The sequence below is a fragment of the Salvia hispanica genome, chromosome 5, assembly GCF_023119035.1.
Source record: "Salvia hispanica cultivar TCC Black 2014 chromosome 5, UniMelb_Shisp_WGS_1.0, whole genome shotgun sequence".
In the NCBI taxonomy this organism is placed as follows: Eukaryota; Viridiplantae; Streptophyta; class Magnoliopsida; order Lamiales; family Lamiaceae; genus Salvia; species Salvia hispanica.
Window position 1 is genome coordinate 1,653,325 of NC_062969.1, and position 14,959 is coordinate 1,668,283.

The window sequence follows — 14,959 nt, forward strand, 5'->3', positions numbered from 1 at the left end:
AATAAAACAATTTTCACACTATATGTTAAAAAATATGTTTAAAACAATCCTTCATATTTCTCAACTAAAAATAATGTATATCACACTTTTAACAAAATAATAAATCGATAACTCATAATATTCAAAATGTCAAAACTATGAACATAAAAAAATTCAAATGATAAACTATACAAAAAATATTACATTAATTGGTTGAATTAACACTATTATATTAATGAATAATGATAGCCCTTTTGAATGTTGGAACGTTTATCTTTATTTATTGTACTTTTAAACGTGGCTTATTGAAATATGAAACATCTATACTATTTTTTATGCTACTTTACAATTCACGATGCTGCAAATTTTCTTTTTGTAAAATATATTTAATATAAATATATATTTTACTTAGTATGATCACCTTAATATAAGATAATTAGAATCTCTATTTCGCCCTTGAAACGATGCTCGGGGGCCAAAATCCACTGCAAAACTTTACATAGCGATAACTTTGATTTATCAACATTTTTCACAAGTACTGTTCGAATTTCAAGTGATTCCGACACAAATGATGTTTTTCAGCATTTATGGCGTCGTCGGCTGAAACTGCGTTAGCCGCTTTGTATTACGAGCTAACAATATCATCATTGTCGTACATCATCACCAGTACCAACAGACCACGAACGTATGAATACAAAAACTAAATGCATTCCGTCGGTAAATCTGTGAGAACTTACCGACAATCCGAAATCTGTTGGCAATCAACAACGAATATTTATATAGTCATATTGATAAATTCCGTTTTTTATAGCTATTCATCCAAAGGCTTTTCAAACACTTTAGCCTTATCTATCCTTCCATATTATTGAGTTTTAGTTAAGTTAGTAATATTTTAGGGATTAAATCACAATGAGTTTGTAACAACCCCAAAGTTGACCACGTACATTATTTCACACATGCTGACAACTAAGCTAGCATGCTGTAGTAATCGGAAGCATGAGTAATTATGCTATACTACTATTATATAAATTGGTTTTGATCCAGTCAAGAAACACATTCTACAAATAGTGACGAATTGACTACTACTAGTACTAAACAAGACCAAATTAAAAAAACGCTTGGTATTTATTAATGAATTGTAATAGTAGAATATTTTCAACACCTATTCAGTTTCTCTACTTCTAGATAAAATCATTCCTTAATACTTTAATCGTCCTCGTATATATAATATTCAAATTATCGATTCAAATTCTTAATTATGAAAAGACTCCACCTATTCAAATCATTAAGTCATACTCCATATATTTGTGCGTTAATTCCTCGGGTAAATGTGAAAATTCAAAATTGAATTTTTTGTAACACATGAACATGAATTAATGTAACAAAATGACAAATATACCGCATGATTCATAGATAGATCCTAGTTTATCAACTTAATACAATGCATATTCCGCATGATTACTACCTTCCAACTTAGTAGCTAGTACTCTACTATTTTATAACATTCGAAACGTGAATATATTCTTAACAATTTTTTTATTTCTACACTCCTCACATGCATGACTCTTTAATAATGCAAGATCAAGATATATAATGTAATACCTAATTATAAATCTGAAATAAAATTATAATATAAAACAAATCTGTTTTTGACATGATTTAAATGACCTCAACTTTGGCATAATTTTTTAAAAAAATTGTGATATCAATTTTGATTTATTATAAAAAGCTTAAAGCCAAAGTAGAAGCCACAAACTACTACTAACCCTTCAAATAATGATATAAATTTAATAATATGAATAGTGGTTTTACCTTTTTTTTTTTCATATAATCTTTAATTTTATCTGTTTACGAGGGAAAAGGATGAATTGATTAATAATTCAAGATAATCCTCCATGTCACTAATAGAGTAAATCTTATCCATAACATGCACTTTTTTAATAAATTAAAATAGTCATACACTCATACATACACTAGGAAACTCGTATACAAAATAGAGACTTAGAGCAAGGTAAGAATATTCTCAGAAGCTACCTCAATATTTTATAATCTAATTAGCACTATTTCATAACAACTACACTGTTCACCACAATGTTTTACTATAAACCAACGTGAGCCAACTACAAATTTTAAATATGCAAAAAGTGTCACATTTGTATACGTGGATGTAAAACTTTGATTAATTCAATGAGTTATGCCAAAATTTACAATAATATATTCATTAGTCATGCCCCTTGCACCAGTCTTCAATCATGCATACTATCTACATTTAATAGTATATGTATAACAAGTGATTGGTACTACATTTTAGGACCACAACCCAAAATATTTTAAAAAATAAAAGGTGGTGGGATTAATTTTACACGAGTTTATCATTTCATATACAATTGATCTCTCTGCGAAATTTCTCTTTACTTTTTTTAAAAATGACAGTGAATTAATCACGCGCCTAATGCAACTATAAAAGGGCAAATTAACCTCATTAATTTCATCAAAACTCAAACACCACTGCAAATTAAACTTGCTACTTCCATACCTAAAATTCTCTATCTCTCTCTAAATTTACATTGATGGCCGAACAACAGTGGCGTTTCGGGGGAAACTCGAAGGTGATCGGAGCGGGAGCGATGACGCTGAGAGGGGTGATGGACGGAGTAACAAAAAATTTAAATGAAAATAATGGAAAAAGCGTTATTCATCTAAGCCAAGGCGATCCCTCCGCCTTCCCTTCCTTCCGCACTTCCGCTTTCGTGGAGGAGGCCGTCTCCAATGCCCTCCGCTCCGCCAACTTCAACGGCTACTCCTCCACCGCCGGTCTCCCCGCCGCCCGCAGGTATATATATATACATATATATAAAATATTTTACATGCATGCATAATTGTACATTTTTTGGTTTAATTTATTGTATAGTAATTAACAAGCAAAATCTCTATAAATTTTGGCAGTGCTGTAGCAGAGTATCTCTCAAAAGACCTTCCCTACAATGTAACAAGTGATGATGTTTTCCTAACCAATGGATGCACCCAAGCATTGGAAGCCGCTCTAACCGCCCTTGCCCGCCCGGGGGCAAACATTCTGCTTCCCCGGCCGGGCTACCCTGACTACGAGGCTAGGGCAGCCTTTGCGGGCCTTGAGGTCCGCCACTTTGACCTAGTCCCTGAAAACGACTGGGAGGTCGATCTGGCCGCAGTTGAAGCTTTGGGAGATGAGAACACGGTCGCCATTGTTATAATAAACCCGGGGAATCCATGTGGGAATGTTTTCAAATATGACCACTTGAAGAAGATTGCAGAAACAGCAAGAAAGATGGGGATATTAGTGATTGCAGATGAAGTTTATTGCCATCTCACTTTTGGAAGCAATCCATTTACACCAATGGGGGTTTTTGCATCAATTGTTCCCATTATTACACTTGGATCATTGTCAAAGAAATGGATTGTGCCTGGTTGGAGAATTGGTTGGCTTGTCATAAATGACCTACATGGCATTCTCACTAACCATGGGGTAATTTTCTTATATATCTCCCAAACCCTTTTTTGTTACTAATATTATAGCTATAATCAATCTTCATGACATTTTAAATAGTTAGAAGACTAATTAAATTTTCTTAAGTGCAGATTGTTGACACCATCAAGGGTTTTTTTAACATCTCGTCTGACCCAGTGACCTTCATACAGGTTAATTCCTCAATTACATATTGATTTCGTTGTGATGTTGCTTGTTATTTTTGCTCGAGTATTTTATTTAATAAAAAACATATCGGTTAACAATCCATTAATTTGTGTTTTTGTGAATAATGCAGGCGGCGCTTCCCGAGATTTTATTGAAGACTCCAACTGAATTCTATGATAAGATCGTGAATCTTTTTAGAGAATCCGCAGAAAAATGCTACAAACTTACTAATGAAATCCCGGGCATAAGTTGTCCCATCAAACCTCAAGGATGCATGTTTCTTATGGTAATAATCAAATGCCCATAAATTAATTATTTTTGCAAATTTAAATCAAATAATTGGCATGATGATAATGAGATTTTAATTTGCATGATCAGATTAAACTCGATTTGTCGAAGCTAGAAGGGATTAAAGACGATTTGGACTTCTGCTGCAAACTGGCTAAGGAGGAATCAGTTGTTCTTGTCCCAGGTGAATTTTTATGCCAAAAACTATGTATAAAAGAAAATAAGAAAGTTGATTTTTTTTTAAAAATTGGTTCATAATTTTTTGACAAGAATAATTTGTTGGTGGGTGTAGGGGTTGGATTAGGGCTGAAGAACTGGATGAGAGTGACATTTGCTGTGGAGGAATCATACATCGACGAAGCCTTTCAAAGAATGAGAGCTTTTTGTGAAAGACATGCCAAGATACATACAAAAGTATCATATTACATTGAATCACCCGTCTTTGAATTTGTTTATGTTTAGTCATAATACATTTAGGAGATTGATTTAGTGTTATTGTTGAAAAATGTATATTTAGGTTTACCTAGAGTTTAGTTGAAATTAGATTATTAAAAATTCTTGTACTATCATTTAATTACACGTATCAGAAAATAAATACTAGTATAATTAAGAACGCAATCTCTATTCCATGAATGAAAATGTGGGTTGACCATTTTATCTTAGACAGTACTAGTTTAATAGTATTCTTTATTTGCTTTGACTGGAGAGATATTTTTTTTTCTTTTACGAATAACAAACTTATCAAACAAATTGAGAATTGGAGTTATTTTTAAAAGTATCAAGGTTAAAGAAAAACTAATACTTCAAAACTTAGTTGTTTTTTTGAAAAAGTGATTTCAAGATAGACTTCTATACTTTTGCTTCCAGTCAAAGAAGACTCTCTACTAATAGTGACGAATTTAACAACTAAACAAGACCTTAACGGATGGACTAATTTATTAATCTTCTCCCCCTTATGGATAAAATCATTCATTAATTAATAATCATTTTCTCCCCTTATGGAAGTAATAGTACTATTTGACTAATGATAGAATGGTCGTTAAACATATGACATGATTGCACCTTCAAACTTATTCGATGCTATTTTTATAATATTCGAAACGTGTTAAATAAATTTAAATAGTCATACATACTAAAAAAAAGCCATGTACGTACAACATAGACACCTAGGGCTAAGTATGAGTCATCTTAGGTAAGAATGTTCTCAGTAGATACCTAAACAAAGGCGAATCAGAGCTACAAATTAATTTAATCTTAAAAATTGAATTGACAACGTGTTGAATCAGGAATATAAGTCAAATATCATCAAGAAATGAAAGTTGTATTTGAGAGTAGTAATTGATATACTATAGAATAGATGGATAATTTTCATAGTAATACTTTGTAGCATCTCCCTATAAAGGAGAAATGTTGTTCACATGTTGAACAAATTCAAAAGAACCATTTTAACATGAATCATATTATCCCATCTTCATCTCTCTCAGTATCTAATATAGTATTAATACGGGACACTGTGTATGCTAAATTTAACTGATCCAACATTATATTTGGACTGAAATTGAAACATGACTATTCCTACGATATATATGGCCATTTGAATAAGTTAGATAAAGTGTCGGCCCAACACAATATAAAACAAATCTCACCCCCACAAGATTTATCTTGAATGGTTTGAGGAAGAGTGGTGAGAGTACTAAAACTGCTATATGTATATGAGTCTAATGGATGATTTTTTCTATCCCCAATTAATTTTAGAATATAACTCCATAAATTTCTATCACTACACAAATTATTTCACACGTGCTTCCAACTGAGTTATCAAATTATTTAACCAAATGGACGAGAGATATGAAGACACAAAGAGCTAGAAAGGCCGAACTTGAGAGACCGGGGATATAAGTTGGGACCAGGTATCTAGCTTTCCCGGTATTATTTTTTGTTGTCTCTTCTCTCCGCTTGTCGTGCTTTTTGTCTGTACTGTTGTTTGTAGGGTGCGTTTGGTTGTGTGTTCTTTTTAGTTTTTCGGCTGTTTGGGCGGGCGTGTTGGTTTTTTGGCCATAGACGCGTTTTGTTCGTGGTCAGGTAGCTTTGACGGTTGTTGTTTGTTGTTTCTTTAGTTTAGGTTTTTTTTTACTCTAAACTTGCTTGCTCGCTCGCCGATTTTGGCTTGAGTCTTTTTGATATATCAAAAAAAACCGGAGGGCATGAGTAAGGAGGGTATAATTATATAAATTGGTTTGATTTCCAGTCAAGAAACACTCTCTCCAAATACTCACGTATTTAATAACCAAACAAGACCATATTAAAATCATGCTCAGTATTTATTAATAAAGAAACGGAATTTGTAATCATGACCACGTACGATTTATGCAACAACGTGTATATTCTTTTTTGTAATTAATATCCGAAACGTGAATATATTATTATCAAATTTTAATATCTAAACTCTTAATTCACATGCTTGTATCATGACCTTTTAATAATAAGTTATCCTTTTCAAGATAAATACTAGTACTACTTTTTAACCTAATTATTAATCGGGGACCAAAAAATGAAGTGATCAATTCTCGGCCACTTTATGTTATCTTATCTAATGCACACATGCACGTAACAGGTGTGATCAATTGCTAACTTTCTTAAGTTGCTAACTTGTAAACTCATCAATTCAATGTATTAAAAATGTCAACACGATGATATAAAAATGTCAACACATAATTTTATTGAACTTCATTATAATGTGTTGATATTATGCGTTGACATTTTTTATGTGACCGTGTTGACATTTTTAATACACTGTATTGATGAGTTAACAACTTAAATAGTTAGAAATATAACATGCGCGTAACACTATCAAATAGATTATATCTTGTCCATAATAAGTAAGTAGTAAATATGTTTAATAAATTAAAATGCAAATACATACAAAAATAAAGTCGTACACAACATAGAGACTTAGAGCTAATCAGCTAGGTATATGAATATTCTAAGAAGCAACCTCAATAGGATTAATTCCAAGCACTGTCATAATTAACAATTAACAAATACACTATACAACACATTTTTTAACTTTAAACAACGTGAGACAACTACTAGTTTTATATATGCAAAATCTGTATAGATGTAGAACTTTGAGTGGTTCAAACGAATAATTTAAAAAAATTAAAAATAATTAGTATACTAGTCTCCATCATTAGTTTAAACTACTAATTCACTAATCATTCATCACTACTTGGCCTGCAGCACTATTGCCATACTAACAACTGATTGGTTCATTTTTTGGACCACAAGAGAAAGTTTTAAAAAACAAAAATAAAAGGTGGTAAGATTAATTATATGTAAAAGGGCATGAGTTTATCATTTCATATACCTAATATAACTGATCTCTCTGCGAAATTTCTCTTTACTTATTTTAAAAATGACAGTGTATTAATCACGCGCCTCATGCAAGTATAAAAGCGCAAATTAACCTCATTAATTTCATCAAAACTCAAACACCACTGCAAATTAAACTTGCTACTTCCATACCTAAAATTCTCTATCTCTCTCGAAATTTACATTGATGGCCAAACAACAGTGGCGTTTCGGGGGAAACTCGAAAGTGATCGGAGCGGGAGCGATGACGCTGAGAGGGGTGATGGACGGAGTTATGAAAAATTTAGATGAAAATAATGGAAAAAGCGTAATTCATCTAAGCCAAGGCGATCCCTCCGCCTTCCCTTCCTTCCGCACTTCCTCTTTCGTGGAGGAGGCCGTCTCCAATGCCCTCCGCTCCGCCAACTTCAACGGCTACTCCTCCACCGCCGGTCTCCCCGCCGCCCGCAGGTATATATATATTTACATGAAAACTTACATGCATGCATAATTGTATATTTTTCGGTTTAATTTATTGTATAGTAATTAACAAGCAAAATCTATATATATTTTGGCAGTGCTGTAGCAGAGTATCTCTCAAAAGACCTTCCCTACAATGTAACAAGTGATGATGTTTATCTAACTAATGGATGCACACAAGCATTGGAAGCCGCTCTAACCGCCCTTGCCCGCCCGGGGGCAAACATTCTGCTTCCCCGGCCGGGCTACCCTGACTACGAGGCTAGGGCAGCCTTTGCGGGCCTTGAGGTCCGCCACTTTGACCTAGTCCCTGAAAACGACTGGGAAGTCGACCTGGCGGCAGTTGAAGCCTTGGGAGACGAGAACACGGTCGCCATCGTTATTATAAACCCTGGGAATCCATGTGGGAATGTTTTCAAGTATGAACACTTGAAGAAGATTGCAGAAACAGCAAGAAAGATGGGGATATTAGTGATTGCAGATGAAGTTTATTGCCATCTCACTTTTGGAAGCAATCCATTTACACCAATGGCGGTTTTTGCATCCATTGTTCCCATTATTACTCTTGGATCATTGTCAAAGAAATGGATTGTGCCTGGTTGGAGATTAGGTTGGCTTGTCATAAATGACCTACATGGCATTCTCTCTAACCATGGGGTAATTTTCTTATATATCTCCCAAACCCTTTTTTGTTACTAATATTATAGCTAAAATCAATCTTCAAGACATTTTAAATAGTTACAAAACTAATTAAATTTTCTTACGTGCAGATTGTTGACACCATCAAGGGCTTTTTTAACATCTCGTCCGACCCAGTGACCTTTATACAGGTTAATTTCTCAATTGCATATTGATTTCGTTGTGATGTTGCTTGTTATTTTTGCTCGAGTATTTTATTTAATAAAAACCATATCGGTTAACAATCCATTAATTTGTGTTTATGTGAATATTACAGGCGGCGCTTCCCGAGATTTTATTGAAGACTCCAACTGAATTCTATGATAAGATCGTGAACCTTTTTAGAGAATCCGCAGAAAAATGCTACAAACTTACTAATGAAATCCCTGGCATAAGTTGTCCCATCAAACCTCAAGGATGCATGTTTCTTATGGTAATAATCAAATGCCTTTAAATTAATTACTTTTGCAAATTTTAAATTAAATAATTGGCATGATGATAATGAGATTTTAATTTGCATGATCAGATTAAACTTGATTTGTCAAAGCTCGAAGGGATTAAAGATGATTTGGACTTCTGCTGCAAACTAGCTAAGGAGGAATCGGTTGTTCTTGTCCCAGGTAAATTTTTGTGCCAAAATCAATATATAAAAGAAAATAAGGAAGTTTTTTTTTTTTTTTTTTTTTTTTTTAATAATTATTTTGATTCATAATTTTTTGACAAGAATAATTTGTTGGTGGGTGTAGGGGTTGGATTAGGGCTGAAGAACTGGATGAGAGTGACATTTGCTGTGGAGGAATCATATATCGACGAAGCCTTTCAAAGAATGAGAGCTTTTTGTGAAAGACATGCTAAGATACATACAAAAGTATCATATTATGTTGAATCACCTGTCTTTGAGTTTGTTTATGTTTAGTCATAGTACATTTAGAAGACTGATTTAGTGTTATTTCAAAAAATGTATATTTAGGTGTTTAGTTGGAGTTAGATTATTAGAAATTCTTATACTATCATTTAATTATACGTATCAGAAAATAAAGTTATCTTTTACGAATGGATTGAGAGATTTTTTTTTCTTTTACGAATAAAGTTATCAAACAAATAGAGAATTGGAGTTATTTTTCAAATATCAAGGTTAAAGAAAAACTATACATACTTCAAAACCTAGTTGTATTTTTTGAAAAAGTGATTTCAAGATAGACTTCTATACTTTTGCATCCAGTCAAAGAAATCACTCTACAAATAGTAACGAATTTAACTACCAAACAAGTCCTTAACAGGAGTAATTTATTAATCTTCTCCCTATGGATAAAATCATTCCTTAATAATCATTTTCTCCCCTTAAAGAAGTAATAGTACTATTTGACTAATGATAGAATAGTTTCACTTGTTAAACATATGACATGATTGCACCTTCAAACTTATTCGATGCTATAATATTCCAAACGTGTTAAATAATTTAAAATAGTCATACATATGTACTAAAAAAATCCATATACGTACAACATAGACACCTAGGGGTATGTGTGAATATTCTCAGAAGATACCATAAACAAAGGTGAATCATGAGCTAGAAATTAAATCTTAGTAATATGCAAAAACGTTACTAGTTTGAGGACGTTAGATAAAGGGCTGGTCCAACACAAATAAAATATATCTCACCCCTCCAAGGTTCATCTTGAATAGTTTGAGGAAGAATGTTGGCAAATGAAATAAAAAAACAACAGTTGGTATCATTGTAAGAGATACTAAAACTCCTATACATATAAGTCTAAGTCTATCACCTAATTATAAATCGGAGAACAAAATAATTTAAACGAGTCGTTGACGTGATTTGAACATGGCACGTTAAAAATTAAATGATCCCAAGTTCGGCATCTTTTTGAAATTTTGGTCTCAATTTTTGATTTATAATAACAAGCTTAAGCCATAAACTACTATTAACCCTTTAATAATTACTCCTAGAATATAGTGGTTCACAAACCATAAGTGTTTTGATTTCCTTTACCTACAAGCATGTGCATTTGAGTTACCCCTGTTTAGTTTGCAGTTTAATTTCGTGTTCGTAGTTTAATTTAACCCACCTTAAAGCGTTACAGTACATCCAAAACCCTCCAAAATGTCTAAGCATATTGATGAAAAGCCTTCTTCCTCGTAGATCGATCCTTACTTCTCTATATTAGTAAATTATAAGGTGTGATTAAGATTTTGAGGCGAGAATTATGAGCTCAACAACGAATCTAGGTCTAGGGTGTTAAACGGATCAGTTATCCATCATTCAAACTCACGCATGACCAATTCTCGGCCGCTCTATGTGACTAATTTATTTAAAGAAAAAATATATTTTTTACTTATTCCTGAATCTTGGTATTATCTTATAGGAGTATCTAACATACATAACACTATCTAATAGATTAAATCTTATCCATAATATGTAAGTACTGTTTAAATAAATTAAATTAGCTGTGCATACTAAAAAGAAAGTCATGCACTACATAGAGACTTAGAGATAGGTATGAATATTCTAAGAAACTACCTCAATGAGAGTATTTTTAAGCACTGTCATAAATAACAATTAACAACTACACTATACAACACATTTTTATTTACTTTAAACAACGTGACCAGCTGCCAGTTTTATACTATATGCAAAAATTATAGGAGTACTATAGATGTAAAACTTTGAGTGGTTCAAACGAATAATTATAAAAATTTAACAATAATTAATATACTAGTCTCAGTCATTAGTTTAATTTACTAATTCATTAATCAGATATCACTACTCGGCCTGCTGCACTATACCCATACTAACAACTGATTGGTTCATTTTTTGGACCACAACAAAATTTTTTTAAAAATAAAAGTAAAGGGTGGTAGGATTAATTATATGTAAAAAGGCACGAGTTAGTCATTTCATATACAGTTGATCTCTCTGCGAAATTTCTCTTTACTTGTTTTAAAAATGACAGTGAATTAATCACGCGCCTAATGCAACTATAAAAGGGCAAATTATAACTTCATTAATTTCATCAAATCTCAAACACAACTGAAAACTAACCTGGCTACTTCCATACCTAAAAATTAAATTTTTCTCTCTTTGAATTTACATCTATGGCTGAATCACAGTGGCGTTTTGGGGGAAACTCGAAAGTGATCGGAGCGGGAGCGATGACGCTGAGAGGGGTGATGGACGGAGTTATCAAAAGTTTAGATGAAAATAATGGAAAAAGCGTAATTCATCTAAGCCAAGGCGATCCCTCCGCCTTCCCTTCCTTCCGTGCTTCCGCTTTCGTGGAGGAGGCCGTCTCCAATGCCCTCCGCTCCGCCAACTTCAACGGCTACTCCTCCACCGCCGGTCTCCCCGCCGCCCGCAGGTATATAACTTCATACTTAATTAATTATACACTCCATATTAAAGTTGCAATCATTTAATTATAACTAACAAGTAACATTTCTATAAATTTTGGCAGTGCTGTAGCCGAGTATCTCTCAAAAGACCTCCCCTACGATGTAAAAAGTGATGATGTTTTCCTAACCAATGGATGCACCCAAGCATTGGAAGCCGCTCTAACCGCCCTTGCCCGCCCGGGGGCAAACATTCTGCTTCCCCGGCCGGGCTACCCTGACTACGAGGCTAGGGCAGCCTTTGCGGGCCTTGAGGTCCGCCACTTTGACCTAGTCCCTGAAAACGACTGGGAGGTCGATTTGGCGGCAGTTGAAGCATTGGGAGACGAGAATACGGTTGCCATTGTAATTATAAACCCTGGGAATCCATGTGGGAATGTTTTCAAGTATGAACACTTGAAGAAGATTGCAGAAACAGCAAGAAAGATGGGGATATTAGTGATTGCAGATGAAGTTTATTGTCATCTCACTTTTGGAAGCAACCCATTCACACCAATGGCAGTGTTTGCATCAATTGTTCCCATTATTACACTTGGATCATTGTCAAAGAAATGGATTGTGCCTGGTTGGAGAATAGGTTGGCTTGTCATAAATGACCTACATGGCATTCTCGCTAACCATGGGGTAATTTTCTTATAAATCACCCAAACCCTGCTTTGTTACTAATAGCTTTAGGCAATCTTCATGACATTTTAAATAGTTGCAAGATATTAAACTAATTAAATTTTCTTAAGTGCAGATTGTTGACACCATCAAGGGCTTTTTTAACATCTCGTCCGACCCAGTGACCTTTATACAGGTGATTTTTCAATTACATGTTGATTTCGTTGCCTTTCATGATTTGTTTCTATTATGAATTGCTTCTTTTGTTGTTCGTTAATTTTGGCTCTAGTATTTTATTTAATAAAGAAATAATCGAGTACCAATCCATTAATATGTATTAATATGAATAATGCAGGCCGCACTTCCGGAGATTCTATTGAAGACTCCAACTGAATTCTATGACAAGATTGTGAATTTGTTTAGAGAATCTGCCGACAAATGCTACAAACTTACCAATGAAATTCCAGGCATAAGTTGCCCTATCAAACCTCAAGGATGCATGTTTCTTATGGTAATAATCAAATGTCTATGGATTAAATTTTTGCATTTGTTTAAAATAAAAATATTTAAATATTTGCATGATGATTTATAACGGTATTTTAATTTGCATTATCAGATCAAACTGGATTTGTCGAAGCTGGAAGGGATTAAGGATGATTTTGATTTCTGCTGCAAGTTGGCTAAGGAAGAATCGGTTGTACTTGTTCCAGGTGAATTTTTGTGCCAAAATCTATATATATAAAACAAAGAAATATATGAAAAAAAATATATTTTTCTTTAATATATCAAATTTTTGACAAGATTAATTTATTGGTGGCTATAGGTGTTGGATTAGGGTTGAAGAATTGGATGAGAGTGACATTTGCTGTGGAGGAATCATACATCAACAAAGCCTTTCGAAGAATGAGGGCTTTTTGTGAAAGACATACTAAGAAACATACAAAAATATCATATTACGTTGAATCACCCGTCTTTGAATTTGTTTATGTTTAGTCAGTAGCCACAATACATTTAGATGATTGATTTAGTGTTATATTTAGTGGGAAGAGGTTGTTATTAACTTATAAGGTAATCGATGTAATTTCTTTTACATAAGTTCCTTTACGTACATATTACACTTGTAAAAGAATATACGAGGCTATGTAATAGTGTTAGAATTAATCAACCGATTTTTCCTTCCTCAAATATGTTCAGAATATCACTAGTGAGGACTATAATAATTGTGCAACGTCCCTTATTAGATTGTCAAATTAATCAAGTGATGTCACTTATTGATATTGTGAGAAAGTAAGGCACAAGTATTGTTGCCTAAGTTTCTTAAGTAAAAGCCAATCCAAACCCTTGGCACATATTCCCCTTCAAGATTGAGACTCGCCCTTCAACACGCGAAGATCAGTGTCCTTCGATCCTCGACTTTTCTTCTTCTTCGTGACTGTTGGTTAGGGCTTATGTGTGAAGTTTACTCGTTGGTCGGGAACCGGGTTAGGGTTTATGGTGGTTTACAAAGGATGACTTGTTGTCTCTCGTTCACTTGTTATCTTTGTGATTCATTTGTAATATTCTAAAATTATAGTAGTGCATTTGAATATTAATCCAATTTTATTTTTATCATTATTTTTGTATTTTATTTTTTAAAATAATGAAAAATAATAATTAATATTCTTAATTGGGTCAAAATAAGGTTAAACGACATTGACCGTTAGAATTTGACGGAATCATCAGTTTTGGACCGATTGTGATCCGAATTGAAATGTTCAGGATGCGAAAAAACCAAAAGATAAAGTCTATGACCAAAATGATAAAATGAGAACAATTTTGGCCTTAACTCTTTATAAAATTAATATATTATACAATTTTTATCTATAAATTATGGAAATTTAAGTGTCATATAAAGAGGTATCACACGATTAAAGAGAAGAGTTATACTCCTCAGGGAGAGAAGAGGGAAGAGAAGTGATAGAAAAAATAAGTCATATTTTTAATTCATATATCTTAAGTGATATTTTTCATAATTTAAAGATCTAAAAGGTGCAAAGTACGTTTACTAGGAACCAAGTGGGTCGGGCCGGCTCAGCCCAGCCCGGGCCCATTGAGGCCCGCCTTTATTGAGGCCCAGCCCAGCACAGGCCCATGTGTGAGAGGGGTCTGGGTTGGGCTGGGCTTTTTTAAATTTTGCTTAACCTTGCCCTGCTCAGGTCGATTTGCCATGTGGGCCCAGGCCAGGCTAGGCTTGGCTTAATTTAAAATTTTTGTTTATATATTTTAAAGATATCTTAAATGTATTATATGCAAAAATAAAACATATAACTTGTATTTATATCTCATTAACTAAATCTTAATTTAAATAATGTGTTTACGTTTATTTTATTGACTTTGTATTAACAATATTTTTCATGTTTTTTATTCTATTTAAAAGAAAGTGTATAACTAGAGAAATAGTAACCAATATTGTTAGTTTTCTTAGTAGATGATGACACATGAATTGATGTTGCATTTTTTAAA

General features: G+C 33.4%; 3 protein-coding genes across 3 annotated transcripts; all 3 read left to right on the top strand.

Moving 5' to 3' along the window:
* The first annotated feature begins 2,475 nt into the window (after positions 1 to 2,475).
* Positions 2,476 to 4,602, top strand: LOC125187371 (probable aminotransferase TAT2). Its single transcript, XM_048083953.1, has 6 exons — positions 2,476 to 2,812; positions 2,926 to 3,484; positions 3,598 to 3,657; positions 3,783 to 3,938; positions 4,031 to 4,124; positions 4,233 to 4,602. The coding sequence occupies exons 1-6, from the start codon at positions 2,550 to 2,552 to the stop codon at positions 4,400 to 4,402; spliced, it is 1,302 nt and encodes a 433-aa protein (XP_047939910.1). The 5' UTR covers positions 2,476 to 2,549; the 3' UTR covers positions 4,403 to 4,602.
* Positions 4,603 to 7,429: 2,827 nt separating this feature from the next.
* LOC125187372 (tyrosine aminotransferase-like) lies at positions 7,430 to 9,576 on the top strand. Its single transcript, XM_048083954.1, has 6 exons — positions 7,430 to 7,762; positions 7,870 to 8,428; positions 8,542 to 8,601; positions 8,727 to 8,882; positions 8,976 to 9,069; positions 9,196 to 9,576. The coding sequence occupies exons 1-6, from the start codon at positions 7,500 to 7,502 to the stop codon at positions 9,363 to 9,365; spliced, it is 1,302 nt and encodes a 433-aa protein (XP_047939911.1). The 5' UTR covers positions 7,430 to 7,499; the 3' UTR covers positions 9,366 to 9,576.
* Positions 9,577 to 11,492: 1,916 nt separating this feature from the next.
* Positions 11,493 to 13,642, top strand: LOC125187373 (probable aminotransferase TAT2). Its single transcript, XM_048083955.1, has 6 exons — positions 11,493 to 11,823; positions 11,920 to 12,478; positions 12,594 to 12,653; positions 12,813 to 12,968; positions 13,074 to 13,167; positions 13,281 to 13,642. Exons 1-6 carry the CDS (start codon positions 11,561 to 11,563, stop codon positions 13,448 to 13,450), a joined length of 1,302 nt encoding a protein of 433 aa, XP_047939912.1. The 5' UTR covers positions 11,493 to 11,560; the 3' UTR covers positions 13,451 to 13,642.
* The last annotated feature ends 1,317 nt before the right edge of the window (positions 13,643 to 14,959 follow it).

Excerpts from the sequence above, each read along its gene's own strand:
- LOC125187372 (XM_048083954.1), top strand. The coding sequence starts at position 7,500 with ATGGCCAAACAACAGTGGCGTTTCGGGGGAAACTCGAAAGTGATCGGA. Across the intron at positions 7,763-7,869 it reads GGTCTCCCCGCCGCCCGCAG|TGCTGTAGCAGAGTATCTCT; the intron begins GTATATATATAT and ends ATATTTTGGCAG. Across the intron at positions 8,883-8,975 it reads AAGGATGCATGTTTCTTATG|ATTAAACTTGATTTGTCAAA; the intron begins GTAATAATCAAA and ends TTGCATGATCAG.
- LOC125187373 (XM_048083955.1), top strand. The coding sequence starts at position 11,561 with ATGGCTGAATCACAGTGGCGTTTTGGGGGAAACTCGAAAGTGATCGGA. Across the intron at positions 11,824-11,919 it reads GGTCTCCCCGCCGCCCGCAG|TGCTGTAGCCGAGTATCTCT; the intron begins GTATATAACTTC and ends AAATTTTGGCAG. Across the intron at positions 12,479-12,593 it reads GCATTCTCGCTAACCATGGG|ATTGTTGACACCATCAAGGG; the intron begins GTAATTTTCTTA and ends TCTTAAGTGCAG.
- LOC125187371 (XM_048083953.1), top strand. The coding sequence starts at position 2,550 with ATGGCCGAACAACAGTGGCGTTTCGGGGGAAACTCGAAGGTGATCGGA. Across the intron at positions 2,813-2,925 it reads GGTCTCCCCGCCGCCCGCAG|TGCTGTAGCAGAGTATCTCT; the intron begins GTATATATATAT and ends AAATTTTGGCAG. Across the intron at positions 4,125-4,232 it reads ATCAGTTGTTCTTGTCCCAG|GGGTTGGATTAGGGCTGAAG; the intron begins GTGAATTTTTAT and ends TGGTGGGTGTAG.